An 18,125-nucleotide genomic window follows, 5' to 3' on the forward strand; every position below is an offset into this window, starting at 1 on the left:
CTCTGTTTGGATTTTTTTTCACATGTTTCTGACTCTTGAAATGGAGTCAGAGTTCAGATCCACAGCAATTCTTTCTCCCTGCCTCCTCTAGAATGGAGTGGTGGGATCCAGCTCAAATTAGGCAGGTTTTTTTCTACTCCTGTGAAAAATGAAAAAAGAATTTAGATTGATCAGGTTTATTTATGACTCACTGAGGGCAGATTGTGCTGCAATTACAAGGTTTCTCTTTAATCAGAATACACACTCTTTAGAATGGGGACCAGATTTTGCCCAATCTTCATAAATTGCCTACTGTAGCAAGTCCATGGGCTTGATCAGGAAATTTCAGTGCTGTCATAATTCAGACAATAATAATAATAATGTACTAGTACTGGGCAAGGAACTCCAAACCCAAAGTGCCTTAGATAATGCTTGGGCTGATTTGAGGTTTCAAGTGGAAACCAGTTAAATCTGGCTTGTATGAAATGGTTTCAGCCCCATGATCATCCCAGTTATTACCAAGTTTCTTGCTGGGTTATAACTTTACATAAATTCAGTGTTTGGTAAAAAATACAGAGTGCTGTATTTCTCTGAAAAAGGTCTGAAGCAGATGGCCACATCTCCTGTGTTCCCAATCCAGCAGATTTATTTTTCACTCAAAGTCCCCTCCATTCAATCAGAGGGGCAACATTTTTAGACTTAACTCAGATGTCAGTGAGATTTGTTGTTGAGTTCTTCAGGTCTGGGATTTCAGTCCTTGAGAATTGCACTTGATGATCCTTGTGGGCCCCTTCCAACTCAGAATATTCTGTGATCTGAATATTCCACAAGGGAGTTGTATCAGCAGGCTTGGCATACCTCTTGGAGATCATGCTGTGTTGTGGTCTCACTGCCTGAGAGAGCTGGAACAGCTGCTGGTGGGGAGATGCTTGCCTGCAAAGCCACGTGGAGGGTGACAAATGGATGTAAGTTCAGTTTAATTTAGTTGCTGGGTGTGTGCTGGGCAGCAAGGCTGCTCTCCAAGGGTGGAGAAACAACACAGGCCAGTGTGGATCATCAGACTTCCATCTGTCTGATAAACAGAGTGGAAATCTTGGAGACACACTTTTTATTATTTGTTTACTCTTGCTGAAGGATGTCAAAAGATGCAGGCAATTGGAAGATAATCTCTGGATTGCTCCCAAATTGATTTTGCTCGTGGTGGGTTGCTACAGAGATGTGTTGCAGTGGGAGGATGAGGGTCACCCCTTGCACTGAAAGCAGTGTTAACACAATTGTAAGGAAAACAAGAAAGAAATCTCCTAAAAAAACCTGCATTTATTTGTTCCTTATGACTGCTTCCTGATTACTGGGTAGATTGCATGATTGCTGGTGAACAGAAATCAATATTTAAGGTGATTCTCATGAAACTACCTGGTGTACTTGCTCACTGTAGGAAACTGCAGTCATATGTAGTAGGGCAATGGATGTGTTTAGAATCATAATAAGAGACATTTTCAACTTTCTTAACAGATGATCTCTGTGATAAGTGTCCAAGGACAGGAAGTACATATCTGTTTAATAGATAAGATTTTGTGGGAATTTTTGCTTAGGGTATTCTTTTTATTTCCTTTTTTAGTTTGCTGAGCAACTGGTGGTTTAAAAAAGGCATTTTAAAGAGGCTTTTAAAAGCAGTTGTTCTCCTTGCTGTGTAGGGGTGCTCAGTCTGGGTACAGCACAAAACTTCTTCATCTTTGTGTGGTCTCACTGCAAAGGCAAATCCTGAACTCCAGACACTGGGTATTGGCTCAGTTGTGGCTATTGTCCAGCTGCCACAGGACAGTGTGTGTCCTCTCCTGTGCCCTTACAGCTGGATTTCAGAGTTGAAAAGATCACAGGCTTCTTGCAGCCAGAACATCTTGCTGATGAGGGGAGTGCCTGTGGTCAGTTTGCCAATGCAGTTTTATTCCAGAGTCTCCTTCTTGTGGAAATTAAAGACCCCATTGGTTTGTTATTGTATTCATATCCTTTCTGCTCTAGACCTAAATGAAACGTTGATACCCCTTGAAGTTGCTTACAAATGGCAGGAAGTGTTTTTCCTTTCTTTCCCTGCATCACACCTTTAGTGCTTTTAATTCAGCTCCTTTCTTTCTTCCTCATCCTCCACTGTGATCCCTTGTGGCCAAGGTTGCTCATGGTTTGTTCTCTCTTTGAGAAGAGTTGTTTCTATAAAGAAAAACCTCTTAAAGCAGAGCATGAAAGTAGCAAATTAAACTCTTTGGTGCACTGAGGATGAAAATGTTGTTCTAAGTCTGGCAAGTGGCTCAGCCATGTTTTACACTTTAAATTCTTAAAGCAAAATTGGAGTAACTGAGTCCCTGCTGAACCTATGCTTTCACCCTTCTTCCAACAAAGGGGAAAAGTAGTATCAGAACATGGTGATGGGAGAGGTTTGGCCCCAAAGAGTCTGATTGATGTCTGAACCAAAGTTTAGTTGCTTTTAATGTTTAAATATTTGCAAAACTAACATTATCTGTACTTTGTTTTAGTCAGTGCAGAACTCTGGCTTTTTCCTATGCTCATGGCTGCCCTGCTAACTTAAATATGTAACCATGTAAAGAAGGGAGACTTCTTAACCATGATGTGTCTGACCACTGCCAGAAGCAAAGTAAATCAATGTCCTGACTGGGTTTGGCACATGTTAGCTTCCTAATTCCCTTTCCCTGCTCAAAAAGATAAGAGGAATGCAGGCCTCTCCCTTTATCTCACACAGCAATAACCTCAGCAAAGATTTGAATGGGACACAGGATTATTAGGATTTTAAGGTCTTGCTTTCCTTTTCAAGCAGGATGACACTAAATGTAATCATCTGTTGGGGTAGATGAATACAATGGGTTCCCAGCTGTAGGCTTTCATCACAGCAGAGATCTTGTGTGATTTGGCCTGGCAGGGCTCCGGGCTCACAAAAATTTTGTGGGTGTCAGATGTTTGGCACTCAGAACCAACCACTGAGAGCTGCTGTCATGCTTGTGTCTCCCTGCTTTCTAGTCTTTAAAATGTAGAATTCTGTCACTGTTTTCAGCATGTGATGTTTAGAGGAGACTAATGAAAAGCTGCTTTGCTGAGTCCAGTTTGTTATGTGGGCTTGATCAAGTCTGCTCAAATCCTTTGAGTGCTCCAACAGGATCATGGTGCAGGCTGGGAGAATGTTTGCTCAGCTACAGAGCTGGGCTTTTATGGATTTGGAGTTTTCTAGCTGCCAATGAGTGTGGTGTGGCTGCTGCCTTCACAGGCACGATTTTCTCAAGTTCTCTTCTGAGAAACAGAAGAAAACCAAGGTTTGAAATAATAATCTCAATTTCACAGCATAATTTCACAACAGCACGTGGAGCAGCCGCTGCAGTCATGCTTACTGTGCTCTAGAAAACTTTTTTGTGATTGTTTCAGTGTCCAATATGCCACAGCACCAATGTTTCCCTGTTGCAGGCTCTCCTACCAGAGCTTGATCAAGTTTGCTCAAATGCTGCTGTGAGTGCTCCAACAGGAGGATCGTGGTATGGGCTGGGAGAATGTTTGCTCAGCTACAGAGCTGGGCTTTTATGGATTTGGTGTTTTCTAGCTGCCAGTGAGTGTGGTGTGGCTGCTGCCTTCACAGGCACTATTTTCTCAAGTTCTCTTCTGAGAAACAGAAGAAAATCAGGGTTTGAAATGATGCAGCTCAATTTCACAGCACGTTTTTTACAACATGTGGAGCAGCCACTGCAGCCATGCTTTGTGTGCTCTAGAAAACAGCTTTTTGTGATTTTTTCAGTGTCCAATATGCCACAGCACCAATGTTTCCCTGTCCCTGTTGCAGGCTCTCCTACCAGAGGAATGATGATGACGATGAAGAAGCCGCCAGAGAACGGCGCCGGCGGGCTCGGCAGGAGAGGCTGAGGCAAAGGGAGGAAGGAGATCTCTCAGGAGAAGCAACAGAGAAATCTGAGGTCAATGCCCAGAACAGGTAAATGTTGTTTACTGACAAGCCAAGGGTGGTTTTTGCTCAGAGTAGAGAAGTGCCTGGCAGAGGTTTGCTGTGGTGCTTGAATTTGAAGCGCTGGGTTTGGCCATCCTCAGGCTGAAGAAGGATCTCACACCGTGAGCATCAGCCTGGCTGTGTCTGCGTGGTAGGGTGGGAGCAGCTCACACCTGCCTCATGGCACATATCCAGGTGTCCTCAGGGCTGTCTGTGGGGCAGTTCAGCTGGGGCTCCTGGAGGCTCTCAGATTCCCCCAGGTGTGGGAGCATCTGGCCTCACAAAACACAACCATGGCTCAGGTTCTGCTCACAGGGGTCACGGCACCGTGGGGCACCCAGCCCTCAAGCAGTGGCTGCAACACACCTGCAAGGTGCTGGGGGTGAGCTCCAGAGCACAGCACTCACCTGGCATTGTCAGTGCCAGGCAGGTGGAAAGAGCAGAAAAGCTCATGGAAGGAGGTGGCACTTGACATCATGGAATCATCCAAGTTGGAAGAGACCTTTTGGATCATCAAGTCCAGCCATCAGCCCCCCTGCAGCCCCTAAAGCATTATACCATGTCACTGCTGTCACCACCCACTTGTCACAAAGCTGAGCTGGCCTTCCTGTCCGTCCATCGTTGGTTTGGTTTCACATAAATATTAATATAAATAATAATACAAATAATATACCCAGATTTCCAGCGGCCAGAACAAAATTGATAGAAAAAAACCAAAATTGTGATGGCAAGTGCTAATAGATACCGAGCACAAGAAGCAATTTATTTAAGGCAAGGATAATGGATATAGACAGCAAGACAGCAGCTAAATTTTGAAGCGTGCAACCCGTTGAGTTTTCCAACCGTGGAATGATGATACAAGCTTTTTTCCTAAAAAGAGTGAAGTGCATATATTGTTAGAAAGATTTTTTTTCTTTTTGTTGTTTTTTTTTCTTTTTTTAATGCAAGCCTGTTCTTTTCACCCAGTGTGGCAGGAGAGGAAAGCAAGCGCTCCACAGATGATGAGGCTGCGTTGCTGGAGAGGCTGGCGAGGCGGGAGGAGAGGCGCCAGAAACGCCTGCAGGAAGCCCTGGAACGCCAGAAGGAGCTGGACCCCACGATCACAGATGGGAGCTTGTCAGTGCCCAGCAGGAGGGAAGTGAACAATGTGGGAGAAAATGAGAGCACGGGGAAGGAGGAAAAGGCTGAAACACGCCGAGGACGCTGCGAGGTTGAGGAGACAGAAACGGTTACCAAGTACCAAAGGAACAACTGGAGGCAAGATGGGGAAGAAGAGGGGAAAAAGGAAGAAAAAGAGAAGGAGGAGGAGAAACCAAAGGAGCTCCCCATAGAGGAAAATCAGGTAGATGTGACAGCAGAAAAATCCAGTGATAAAGAAGAGGCAGTAACTGTGAATGCAGAGGAACACAAAGCAGAGAATGATACAAACGCTGTGCCAGAAGGGACGCAAAGTTTAACCGATGCTGTAGATCAAGAGAAGCTCAGGGATGAGGAAAAGGCTGAGGCAGAAAGGAAGGAAGCAGAAGAAAGGGAGAGGTTAAAAGCAGAGGAAGAAAAGAGGGCAGCTGAGGAAAAACAGAGAGCAGAGGAAGAAAAGAGGGCAGCTGAGGAAAAACAGAGAGCAGAGGAAGAAAAGAGGGCAGCTGAGGAGAGGGCTAAGGCAGAAGAGGAGAAGAGGGCAGCTGAGGAAAGAGAGAGGGCTAAAGCAGAAGAGGAGAGGAGGGCAGCTGAGGAAAAACAGAGAGCAGAGGAGGAAAAGAGGGCAGCTGAGGAGAGGGCAAAGGCAGAAGAGGAAAAGAGGGCAGCTGAGGAAAAGGCTAAGCTAGAAGCAGAGAAATTAAAGGAGAAACAAAAGATGGAAGAACAGAAAATAGAAGATGAAAAACATCAAGCAGCTGTCTTAAAAAAGCAGGTAAACACTTTGCACCAAAATAAGACACCTGTGGTTTGTGTGAAATGTAATGCAAGAACAGATTGAATTGGAATTTTCCTCACAGATCTAGTCCTGTACTGAAGTTACTAACACTTGTGCTGTTGCTCTCTACTTTCAAAGAGAAATCCCCTCCTACTAACCAATAATTCAGTGCACAACAGGCCTGACCTCACCCCGTTATTCAGAGAAAACCTTGCATGTCCAGACCTCTGCATGTGTTTTGCTGCCTTTTTTCCCTCAGCTGCTCTAAAAGCTGGCCTAATGCAGTAACCCATGAGGTGGAGGCAGACACATCTTGGCAGAAAACATCATGAGCACCTGCTCAAGTGTGTGAGGAATGCTGTGTGCTAAATGCAATCACGAGAAAGGGCTCTGTCCTGGGACACGTGAGCATGATGCCAGGGAGAAAGGCCCAAAGGGGGGAATTGGGAGGGTTTGGAGAGGGTGGAGGGGGCACAGCTGCACACAGAGCTGTGGGCACAGCAGCATTGGATGGAGTGGTGGCTGCACACTGGATTGGTGCGTGAACACAGCCTGGAGAAACAAAAGATGCGAACAGGTGCGATGTTCTTGTGTTGAAAAATAAATAAATTATTGAAAACCCAAAAACCAAGGAGGAAGAAAAAGCGGAAGCTAAAAAGGAAAAGCTGCCAGAAGAGAAGCTCCCAGCTACCTCCATGCAAGATCAGGTAACTCATAAACCACTGATTTAGATGTGATAGGGAAACTTGAGATATGAAAACAAATAAGGCACCTATAAGCGAATGTTGATTCTTCAGCAAAGTACTTAAGCTTGTGCTCCACTTCAAGAACATGGGTAATCCTGCTGAAATAAATAGGGATGAAGCTCCTTAAGTGCTTAAAATTAAGTAAATTCTTAAGTAGTTTGTTCTTTTGGGGCTTTAGGACCAATTCTTGTTTGTCTTAAAACAAATATTTCAGGAAACTCAGTTCAGTCAACAACACAAGTATGGTTTTCCCTCTGGGGATGAATTTTTCAGGACAGTATCAACTAATCATCCTTCTCTGGTTTCCTCTCACTTTACTGTGAACTTTTTCCCTATGAACAAAACCTATTCTAATATTAATATTAATAATCATCATCATCATCATCATGATAATTAATAATAATCATCTTAATGATAATAATAATCTAGGCCCTTTGGCCAGCAGACTGCCTTAACTAATAATTCCCCTGCAAGCTGCAGCACCCCATGATGTAAGCTGTGCATACCCAAGATTCTTCTTTTGTTTTAAAGAGAAAAATCCACCAAAATTACTGCATTGCATTTCCACTTTAAACACAGGAGCTGGTGCCATGGTGTTTTACTGTGTGGTAAGTAAATAAGATTTGGGGACCATTTACTCTTCAGGGTGCAGCTGGACACAGGGAGCCACGCTCAGTTTTGGTTCATTGCAGCAGCTCTCAGAACAGCCCCTGATTCTTATTAGGGGAGACTGCTCAGAGCCTTGGAAATTTGGACCCATTTGGGTTCAGGCAGGTCTGTGTGGCTTACAGGGAGCCACAGCACAGATTTCTCCTCTCTGGTGGGCTGGGACCATTGAGGGTTGTGGAGGGTCCTAATTTAGCAGATGAGTTTGGAACAGGCTGTAGATGCTTAGCTCACCCTCGGAGAGCAGAGGGGAAATAGCTGCACAAAAAAAAGGGATGGGTTATATTAAGAAGACAGAACCAGTTTCCAGTATTCACTTTTGCATGCAGCCTTTGAATATCACAAGTAAATGTAAAGAGGAGTCTGTAGCTGACCACAAACTTTGATTTGTGGGAACTTGAGACACAGTTGTCCTGCTTGTTCTTATGGAGAGCTCAGCCAGCTCTCCCTGGAGCTCTCATCATGCTGTTAAACCCTACCCACTGGGCTAGATTATTCCAGGAAATTGGCAAGACTTATAAAAGTTACTTGTGATTTTAGTGTTTCCATCTTTGGATGCTGAAGCTGAGACAACTTAATAGAATCCCACTTCTAGTGCAATGCTGAATACCCATCCTGAGCACTCAAAATGCCTTGAAAATCTCAGCTGTTGCTTCTTTGCTTGTGGAAATAAATTGATGATCAGGCAAGATCAGGCTCCCATCTCCACTTCTCCCCAACTCTCCAGGACATACAAATTCAGTGAGGTCTCTTTCTGAATGTGCATGCAGCTAAGAGGATGCCAGTGTTCCATGAACAAGACCCAGGGGGAACAGAATGTTACTGCATAATCAGGGTTTGCTTTTGCTTTGGACCTCAGAGTTCAGGTTTTGATTAATTTGGCAAGAAAAAATTTGTCTCTTTTTCTGAACTTCTGCACAGTTTTTCGTTCTTGAAAGTGACCTGAGAAGTTCATAAGACCAAGCTTTCTCATGATGTGAGACTCCTGGTATTTCCTGCTTCCAGTTTGGCTAGACATGCTGCAGCAGTTGCTTTTCTCATGGTGTTTGGGGGTGGCAGCTGACTCTACAGGGGAGCCCCAGACCCAGATACCCACAGCTTTTAACTCCCCAAATAACTGAGCCCAAGTAAGGAATCAGACCTGCCAGATGGGCCCCAACCTCAGTTAACTGCTTTGCTTCAGTCTGAAGGTGTTCAAACTCAAGCTTCAGAAATCTCAGCTCTCAAATAATAGCATAAAAATCAAACAGAAAAGAGGCAGTGTAGAAAGAGATGAAAAACATAAATACATAATGGTGGAAATTTGTTGACCATGCCTTTGGTAATGTTGTAGCTTGATATCAAGATCTGTGAGATTTTTCACATGTGAGCTATTTCAGTTCAGGTAATATCACCTGTCTGCTCCAAGTGGAGTCCTTTCTGAATTCAACAGAAGCTCAATTAGTCTGTAATTAGGCAGTGAGAAAAAGTAAAGACTTTATTTCATTATTCATTGCCTGCCTTTGGAATGAGATACAAAGGATGCTGCTTCTTTGCTAAACAATCTCTGCTTTGATATTAAAATTAGTTAGGAGAAGGATTGAGCCCAAAAGATGTGAAATGTTTCTGTAATATCTTGTTTTACCTTTTTTTTTTGAATGAAGAGGCCAAGCTGCGTTAATGGTTTTCTCAAATGCAGACACACATTATCATAAATCATACTGGCCTCTGAAATGCTATTTCCTAACCTATTAATTTTTAAACTATACTGTTTTAATATTAGTTTTCTCAGTGATTTCAATTAAGATGTAAGAGATACAACCCTCCCCAGTGGACCTGAATCCATAAGGCAGCTGGAAGCGTTGGCTTTTTAAATAAGGCTTAGGAAGGTCTTGATGAAAATCTCAGCAAAGGAAGTCTGTCCCAAAACCCCAGGACAGACATCCTGGCACGAGGAATCTTGCACCCATCAGCACAGCCGGTTTCAGCATCACCCTGAGTGGGGCTGAAGGCTTGGGAGGTGGCTGCTGTGAACATGATCACCCATCTGATTTGGGGAGGCCCAGGAGATGATGCTGTCAGCAGGTAAATGAACAGCCCTGCTTGTCTCAGCCCAGCAGGACCATTCCTCAAGGTCCTGGCAGCATCATGGCCAAAGAATGCACAGCCATGCAAGCTGAGCTCCCCTCCTGTCCCTCAGGGAGCTGCTGGCAGGAGAGGGTGGGAAAATCTGCACTGCTGCTCCCAGAGCAGAGCAAATGCCTCTGTTGGTTGTGCCCAAGGTCCCCCACCAGCAGCAAATGTGCTGAAGTGGTTTGACCATCCTGTGCTGGCTTCTCACATGTGCTGCCCTGGTGGCACCCATCGCTCAGCTTCTCTGGGCAGCAAACTGGCCTCAGGTAAGGTCAGGCTCTGACTGGGGCTTCACTCTGCACCAGCCTGACTCAGTGCCTCAGGAGGATCTTGGCTTTGAAGGCTCTCAACTCATCCTGTGTAGGTCAAGATTTTGCTTCTCCAAGAGTTGAGATGGATGTTCTTCCTCTTTGATGAAGAAGAACAGAAATTTTGGGCTTTGAAGCTGTCTTTTACTCTCTCATTTCAAGGTGCAGCTTAAGACACCTTTAAGAGCAGCTGTGTTGCAGACAGGAGTTCTTTATCTTTCTAGTTAGCAAATGGGATTGCAACAGGCTTCCCAAGTGTTTATATTCTAAAGGTCTCCATTTGAATTCTACACAGAAGGTATTTCTTGCTTGCCAGCTAGAACCTTCCTTCAGCACAGAGCTGGGGAAAGCAAATAAATACTTTGGAGGGTAAGCATTTAATCTGCTGCTGTTGAAAGTTGGTTTTGGCTGGCAGTCTTAACTAACAGAGGATATTTCTACCCGAGGATGCATAATTTAAATCAGTTCACTTTCTCCTTTTATCAGCATCTAGCCATGACTCAGCATGCTGGGGTCAGGCCATCTGTGGCATTGATAAATACTTCATGCTCATAACTCTGAAGAAATACTAGAGAATGAAATTTATGCATAAAATATTCTTGATTGCTATTAAGAATCATATGGCAAAACTTTTTAAGGAGAAAGGGAATTTTTACTCATGTTTTCCAGAGCATTTAATTCTTCCCAGGTTTAAATATTCATGTCTGATAATGCTACCCATGACCAGTCCCAGGCAGGACTGTGCTTTTTGTCAGAGTAAGTTTTGCTCTGATTACAAGATAATTTTGTGTTTTGGCTATTATTCTTGCAGTAATGAAGTTTCCCTCTGCTGTGACACTGAAAAGAGCATCAACTTTGTCAAACAACCTTGACGTTTTCTGGAGGTTATGTGTTATTTTTATTGCACCAGTGCCCTCAACCTGGTACCAAAAATGTGTTGGCAAGCTCCAGAAAGTTTGCACCCACAATCTTAAGAAGTGAGAGGTGAATGATGCTGCAATGAGAGGAAGAGTTGGGGGTGCAGTTGCAGAGTGAAGCAGGGTGGTGGCATAGTCCCATGGCCACAGCCAACTTTCACAGAAGACTGATAATATTATTTTCAAGATGCTTTGACCTGGAATTCAGGTCAGGACAGAAAAGTGACAGCTGGTCACAGTTTAGAGCTTTGCAGACCACTTCTGCCCTACAGCACATAAACAGTTTGTAGACAGTTCCCAATCTTTGCGAGAAATTTGTATTTCTCAGCTGTTACTTAAATGCCTCAGGTGACAGTGTTTGCAATGGTCCCAGGATGAGAGAAGAGATGAGAATGTTGACTCCATGTTCAGAAGGCTGATTTATTATTTTATGATATATATCATATTAAAACTATACTAAAAGAGTAGAAGAAAGGATTTTATCAGAAGGCTGGCTAAGAATAGAATAAGAATGATAACAAAGGCTTGGACTGACTGAGACAGTCTGGACAGCTGGACTGGGATTGGCCATTAATTAGAAACAACCACATGAGACCCATCCCAGATCCACCTGTTGCATCCCACAGCAGCAGATAATAGTTGATTACATTTTGTTCCTGAGCCCTCTCAGCTTCTCAGGAGGAAAAATCCTAAGGAAAGGACTTTTCAGAAAATATCATGGCTACAGCCTCATTCTGACTTCTTTTCTTTTTTTTTTCTGGTGTGTCTTGTGTTTTGTTCTGTGACTTGTGCCGTGTTCTGAGCAGGATGACAAAGGTAAAGCACCCAAAGAGGAAATGAAAAGCGTCTGGGACCGTAAGAAGGGCGCTCCTGAGCAGAAGGCGCAGAACGGAGAACGGGAGCCGCCTGCCTCCAAACTGAAACCTACTGAGAATGCTTTTGGGTGAGTGCCAGGGAGAGCTGGGCTTGCTTGGGCCACAGGGGCCACCTCTGGGTCTCTGCTGGTGGCAGCTGAGGGGAGGAACTGGGCTGGTGTGACCGAGATCACAGGGGTCCCAGGGTGAGGGAGGAGATGAGAAAGTTGGCTCCATGTTCAGAAGTTGATTTATTGTTTTATGTTGTCAGAAGTTGATTTATGTTGATTTATTATTTTATGATATCTATGATATTGAAAACTATACTAAAAGAATAGAAGGAAGGATTTCATCAGAAGGCTGGCTAAGAATAGAAAAGGAATGAATAACAAAGGTTTGTCTCTGACCCAGACAGTCTGGACAGCTGGACTGGGATTGGCCATTAATTAGAAACAACCACATGAGACCAATCCCAGTCCCACCTGTTGCATCCCACAGCAGCAGACAATCATTGTTTGCATTTTGTTCCTGAGGCCTCTCAGCTTCTCAGTATGAAAACTCCTAAGGAAAGGATTTTTCATAAAACATGTCTGTGACAGGCTGGCACCATCAGCAGCGGCTCAGCTGTTCCCTGGGCTGTGGCTCTGCAGTTTCTGAGCTGCCCCACTCTGCTGCAGGAACATCATGAAGTTCTGAAAGCAGCTGGAAATGGCCTTGCTCCCCCAGTAGAGACAAGAGAGCTGGTTTTGCTCTGCTGGAGCTTTGCTTCCTTACTAATTTCTAATATTTACACAAGGCCAATAGTGACAAAAGCCTAGATTTTGTGATCTCTAGTTTATTTAGTCAGATCTCAACTTTTACTGTAGAAACCTATTTCCAATTACTCACCTATCTTTTATCTTTATAAAGCACAATCCAGTTGGTAACTCTAGAAAGAGCTTCTCTCTTGATTTCACGACAAACATTGAAATGAAAGGATTCTGTAGAAAAGTGTTTTTCCAGTTAGATAAAAACCTCTCCTAGCCAAAATTATATTTTTTCTTTTTTCCCCTCTTCCTTTTTAAAAGCTGTGTCACAGTTTGATTTTTATTTTTATTTTTAAGGAAATTTTTGGCTTTAGTTATATGGGGAAATTCAGAGAAGGTAACAATTTTCTAGTGAAAATTTAATTTAAAACGACCCTGCCTGCTAAAAGCATGAGATACATGAAATAGAAATGAAGTTCTTCCTTTTAGCAGGAAACCAGGAAATGAGCAGGTTAGAAATCTAAATTTTTCTCCTTCTCCATCTCTCTTCCTCTTTTACATTGACACAGGCAAAGGAAAGGTTAAGCTCTCCAGGCACTTTGAGAAATCTGAGCATGGCAGATGGGATTTGCTATCGTATCTTAGCATTCCCCTCATGATTCTTCCGGGAAAAACAAACTTTCTCAAAATAAAATGCAGTTCAAAAGACCCTGGAGACACGCTGACCTAAGGCTGAAAGACAGACAGTGATGGAGATGGAGCAGCAGGAAATTGGCCTTGCTCAAAACTTGGGTCACATCATCAATAACGAGAACGATTTTCTAAAAATATTTTTGATGTGTTTTCGCTTGCTTTACTTCCTGTGGGAGACAGGCATTGGTGGCAAAATGTAGATTTGATTTTCCACTCTTTTTTTTTTTTCTTTCTATTTCTGTTTTTCTTCTACTGTTTCATGAAATTGTGAAGGAGCCTGTTCAACAACCTTTTATCAGCTGAGTAGAAGATTTGGGTTGGCAGCATCAGCAGAGATGCCAATGTTTGTTGGGTTGTTAGGTATAAATTAGGGCTATTTTCTAATGAACTTCCCCCACAGCATTGGGCTTTTTCTGTCTTTTGGTCCTTTTTTTTTTTTTTTTAATGGACACATCAGATTCTATTTAGAAAGAGTATAACTTGGCTAACTTTCAGTGGTGAGAACTCAGAACACAATGGGGTAGTGGAGGCTAAAGAAAAATGTTATCTCTGTTTTGGTGTACATCCATCAGTAAGAGAAATACAGAATAAAATCCCATTTTATGGCTTCCCCTTCCCATCTCCCTTCCCACCTGCCTTCCTCCCTATTCTCATACAGGACTGCAAAAGTCCTAAATATGATGTAACATGTTCTTTTCCACATTGTTCTGATGTTTTTGGCTCCCACTTCTCTCCTTTTCCTCCTTGTCTGAAATCTGGCAACCAGCTTCATTTCTTAATACCAAAGAGGTGCTTACAAAACTCCTCCACCCATCACCTCAATACTAATTTCCCAATGCTGACAGCAGAGAACAGATATTTCCCAGAATCTGTTGAAAACAGAGGAGTTGGATGTGGAGAAAAATAAGGATAATTACAGCCAGCGTATTATTTGCTATTTTGGATTATGCAGAGCCAGTCAGGGCAGACCTGTGAGCAGCATAAGTATAAAGTAAGTTCAAAACTTTAAATATCCTTCTTTTTAAGGAGGCCAGAGCAATCACCCAAGGTCTGCAAGTGAGAATATTCAGAATAAATTCTGCCACTGGCTCACTCAGCTGATAGCTGCTGATTCCACTGAGGCTGAGTGCACTGAGGGCCAACCTTCCTCTGTGCTGATGCACAACAGAGTGGCTCTTCCTCAGCAAAATCTTGGCAAACATTCTTCATTCCCTTCACTCTGAAGGCCAAATGTGTGCCCCTGCCAGGGGGATCATTCTGTCTGTCTGTCTGAAGTGACTTCTTTCATCTTCTCTTGGCCCAAAGCTTGCAGGTCTTGGCGAGTTGGCAACACAGAGACCTAGAGGCAAAGGAAAAAAAAATATTGAGGTTCCTGAGTTTGTTTGCTGGAGGGGCTACAACCTTGCAATGAAACAGGAAAGCCAGGGATTTCTTTTGTCCTGTGCATTGGATCTTTGGAAATAACAATAGTGCCTTGCACAGGCTTGTGGAATACATTGGGTTCTCAATACTTCTGCAAACTGGACCAGAGGTATTCCACCCACTCAAAATCCCACCTCAGGTATTGCTCTTCCCTTTTTTTTGAAAGGTTAAATGCAATTTCAAATTAAATTTCCAATGTATTCTCACAATACTTGGTCAATTGCATATGGATTTTTCATTTTAAAAAGCAGGAGCTCCTTACTGTAATTAGGCATCACTACCTGATGCAAGCCCTTATTTGTGGCCACTTAAATTAACTTGTCATGTTTTTTTAGTGATACAATTTCTAAATCATGCATGCCATGCTAGAACCAAATTTCATTCAATTTGGTAAGATCATGTGGGAGCAGAGAACTTTGTGTTAGTAGATTTTATTATGATATTGAAACTGCTATTGAAATAATTTAGCTCTGGTGCTACAGCCTCTTTTATGTGGCTGACTCCATCTGCAGGAGACATCTGTCTGAATGAAGAGCATCTTTGCAGGATTGGGTGTGATTGACTGGATTGCAAATTTATATGGAATTTGTTTTTTATGTTGTCATCTCTCTAACAGTTACTGTTGGAATCTCTGATTTATACTGTCTTGTGGTATTATACCCTGCAGCACTCTGGTTGCATTAATGAAGTCATTTATATATTTTTTTTTTAGATGCCAGCAACACAGACAGTTTTTTTATTTTTAATTCCATAAATACATTCATCTTCTGTCTTTTTGTCAATAGCACACTTAGAAATCTTAGGTACCTATCTCCTTGTCATCAGGAACACTAAACACACTTAAGGAGCAGACATTTGTCTAAACACTGATGTGGTAATTATTTAACAAGGTGATGCTGTCTGACTCTGTTGGAAGCATGCCCTTCACCTATGCAAATTCTTTAGGTTTGGGGTGGTTTTTTTTTGGCACTCTTTCTTTCTTTCTGTCTCATGTATTACAGCTGCTTGGAAAACTCCTGTTTTTCTTCTGTGGAAAGTTACCATTAATAATTTCCAGTTCCTTACTGAAAGTCATATTTTCCCTAGAAAATGTAAGCAAAAGACCTGATGAGCCTTTCTGTTCATACATGCTGGTGGAATGAGAGTGATGGGCGTTATAGCTGAGATAGGAATCTTTTTAGTTTTCTTTTTTTTTAAACACTGTTGAAACTGGGAAATTCCCTCTCCTCTATTTCCTTTTGTTTTCCCCAAGTCAAGTAAATTGTTCTATCCCCAAAGATGCCTTTTTCTAAAGGGTTTATAAATAATATTTGCCTTTGAAAGCAAAGGATTAGTGCATTCTTTATGACACAGAACACAAAATAGAGGTGGCACAGGGGTGCCTGTGGGAGAGACTCCTTCCTCATGGCAGGGATGGGAGAGGTGCTCCTTGTCATATCCCGGCCCAACAGCAGCTTTAATTCACAGAAAGCTCAGAATGGGAGAAACTGTACTTGAAAACACAAAGGAAAAAGGATATGGGTCCTAGTTTTGGGGAAAGTGTGAAAAAACACGGGACTTGGCAGGAGGCTCAAAGCTTTCAGCACAAAAGGTACAAAAGTAACTTTTGTACAGGTACTCTATTCTAAGTGTATTTTCAGAGGAAAGCTGACATTTTAAAAATGTTGTTAGGCATCCAAGGTACAATTATTTTATTTTAATGCTGGGTTTTATGTCTTGTTAGGTAGGAGTTTGCTACAAAACCTGACATATGCAGCTCTACATGTTTTTCTCTGTTTCTCCATTTTCCCCATGGAAATGCTTTGGCCAGCCATAGCTTGCAAGGAGCAAAAAGTCTTAGAAGGCAGCACCTTGCTCTCATGTGTGTCTCCCCAGACCAGGGAATGCTCCCCCAGGGAGCACCCGATGGCACTGTTGTCCCTTTCCTTGCAACGCCCCATGGCACCATTGTCCCTTTGCTTGGAACACCCCATGCCATCATTGTCCCTTTCCTTGCAACAAACACCCCATGTCACCATTGTCCCTTTCCTTGCAACATCCCCATGGCACCATTGTCCCTTTCCTTGGAACACCCCATGCCACCATTGTCCCTTTCCTTGGAACGCCCCCATGTCATCGTTGTCCCTTTCCTTGGAACACCCCATGCCACCATTGTCCCTTTCCTTGGAACGCCCCCATGTCATCGTTGTCCCTTTCCTTGCAACACCCCATGTCACCATTGTCCCTTTCCTTGGAACACCCGATGGCACCATTGTCCCTTTCCTTGGAACGCCCCATGTCACCGTTGTCCCTTTCCTTGGAACACCCCATGTCATCATTGTCCCTTTCCTTGGAACACCCAATGCCATCATTGTCCCTTTCCTTGGAACACCCCATGTCATCGTTGTTCCTTTCCTTGGAACACCCCATGTCACCATTGTCCCTTTCCTTGGAACATCCCATGTCACCGTTGTCCCTTTCCCTGCCCTCCCAGGCGCTCCGGCGGGAAGGGCGCGGCGGAGGAGGCGAAGCCGGGCGCCGAGGCGCTGAAGAGGTTGGAGGATCAGCGGCGCCGCCGGGGCGAGAGCGAGAGCGAGGAGCTGGAGAAGCTGAAGGAGAAGCAGCAGGAGGCGGCAGCAGAGCTGGACGAGCTGAAGAAAAGGCGGGAGGAGCGCCGGAAAATCCTGGAGGAAGAGGAGCAGAAGAAGAAGCAGGAGGAGGCTGAGAGAAAAATCAGAGAGGAGGTGAGTGTCCAGAGTGGAGTGCTGCACTTGGGTTTATTCCATTATTACTTGTGGAGTTTTTAGGGTCCCCTGTGGCTGGAAGGAAATGATGAATATATGTTCTTAGAAGGCCGATTTATTATGTTGCTATATTATATTCAAGAATGTTATACTAAATTATACCAAAGAATAGAGAAAGGATAATTACAGAAGGTTTAACAAGATACTAATGAAAAACTCGTGACTCTCTCCAGAGCTTCTACACAGCTGGACTGCGATTGGTCATTGAGTCAAAACAATTCACATGAAACTAATCAAACAATGACTAGTTGGTAAACAATGTCCAAACCACATTCCAAAGCAACCATTACCTTGGGCAATAACAGAATTTATCATTAGGAGTAAAAACATGCCACAACATCCAGGGTATGAAAAAAAATGTTCTAATTCTAGCTTAGGTCAGACAGGGCTCTAAAATCTGTTTTTAAGAGTCAGGATTTCCTCAGAGATAGCTGCAAATTTCTTATCTTATTGGGGATTCAGAAATCTTGGGGCAGTGCTATAGCCACAGATTTTATTTTATGTATTTTTTTTTTTTTACATTATACAGATTGAATTATAAAGTGCATGTCAAAATTTATCTGCTGCAGATGGGCTGGAATGCTAATGTTATATATAGTTACAATGGGCTAGATCTCATTAGGGAGATATTCTTGTCTATTTAAATATTGAGTATCCAACACATCTGTTTTCTTGTACTTCCTCTGCCAAGGGACTCTACAAATAGGATTTCCAAGTCTCTGGTGCATCATTTAGGAATTCTAGTTGTTTGGAAAACAAATGGTAAATGAATAATACTGATAGTATCTGGCAGCTGAATGCCAATTCCTTTAATGTGCTGAGCTCTTTACAGCAGAACTCAGCAGATGCCAAGATTGCACAGTACCCTGCTGGTCAGACCCCACTGACCAGTGCTCACATTGAGGGCTTCTGGTTTGACTTGTAGCTCGTGAAGCAAAACTCATCTCTGGAGGGAGATCTGCAAGCATTTAATCTTGGGTTTCTTGGCCC

General features: G+C 43.2%; 1 protein-coding gene across 7 annotated transcripts in view; it reads left to right on the forward strand.

The window, feature by feature from the left end:
* CALD1 (caldesmon 1) overlaps positions 1-18,125 on the forward strand; it is a 168,056-nt gene that overhangs the window by 135,162 nt on the left and 14,769 nt on the right. For 6 of the 7 annotated variants that reach the window (XR_014616160.1, XM_084205956.1, XM_084205959.1 and 3 more), the window contains 5 exons: positions 3,815-3,961; positions 4,940-5,885; positions 6,521-6,595; positions 11,444-11,580; positions 16,826-17,075. Coding sequence is in view for 6 of the 7 variants with exons in the window: in XM_084205956.1 (XP_084062082.1) it covers positions 3,815-3,961; positions 4,940-5,885; positions 6,521-6,595; positions 11,444-11,580; positions 16,826-17,075 (1,555 nt within the window). In the remaining variant the exon portion in view is untranslated. The remainder of the gene's footprint in view (positions 1-3,814; positions 3,962-4,939; positions 5,886-6,520; positions 6,596-11,443; positions 11,581-16,825; positions 17,076-18,125) is intronic. The other variant, XM_084205961.1, reaches the window with a different exon arrangement.

This window comes from Fringilla coelebs, assembly GCF_963513975.1.
Source record: "Fringilla coelebs genome assembly, chromosome: 5".
Classification (NCBI taxonomy): Eukaryota; Metazoa; Chordata; class Aves; order Passeriformes; family Fringillidae; genus Fringilla; species Fringilla coelebs.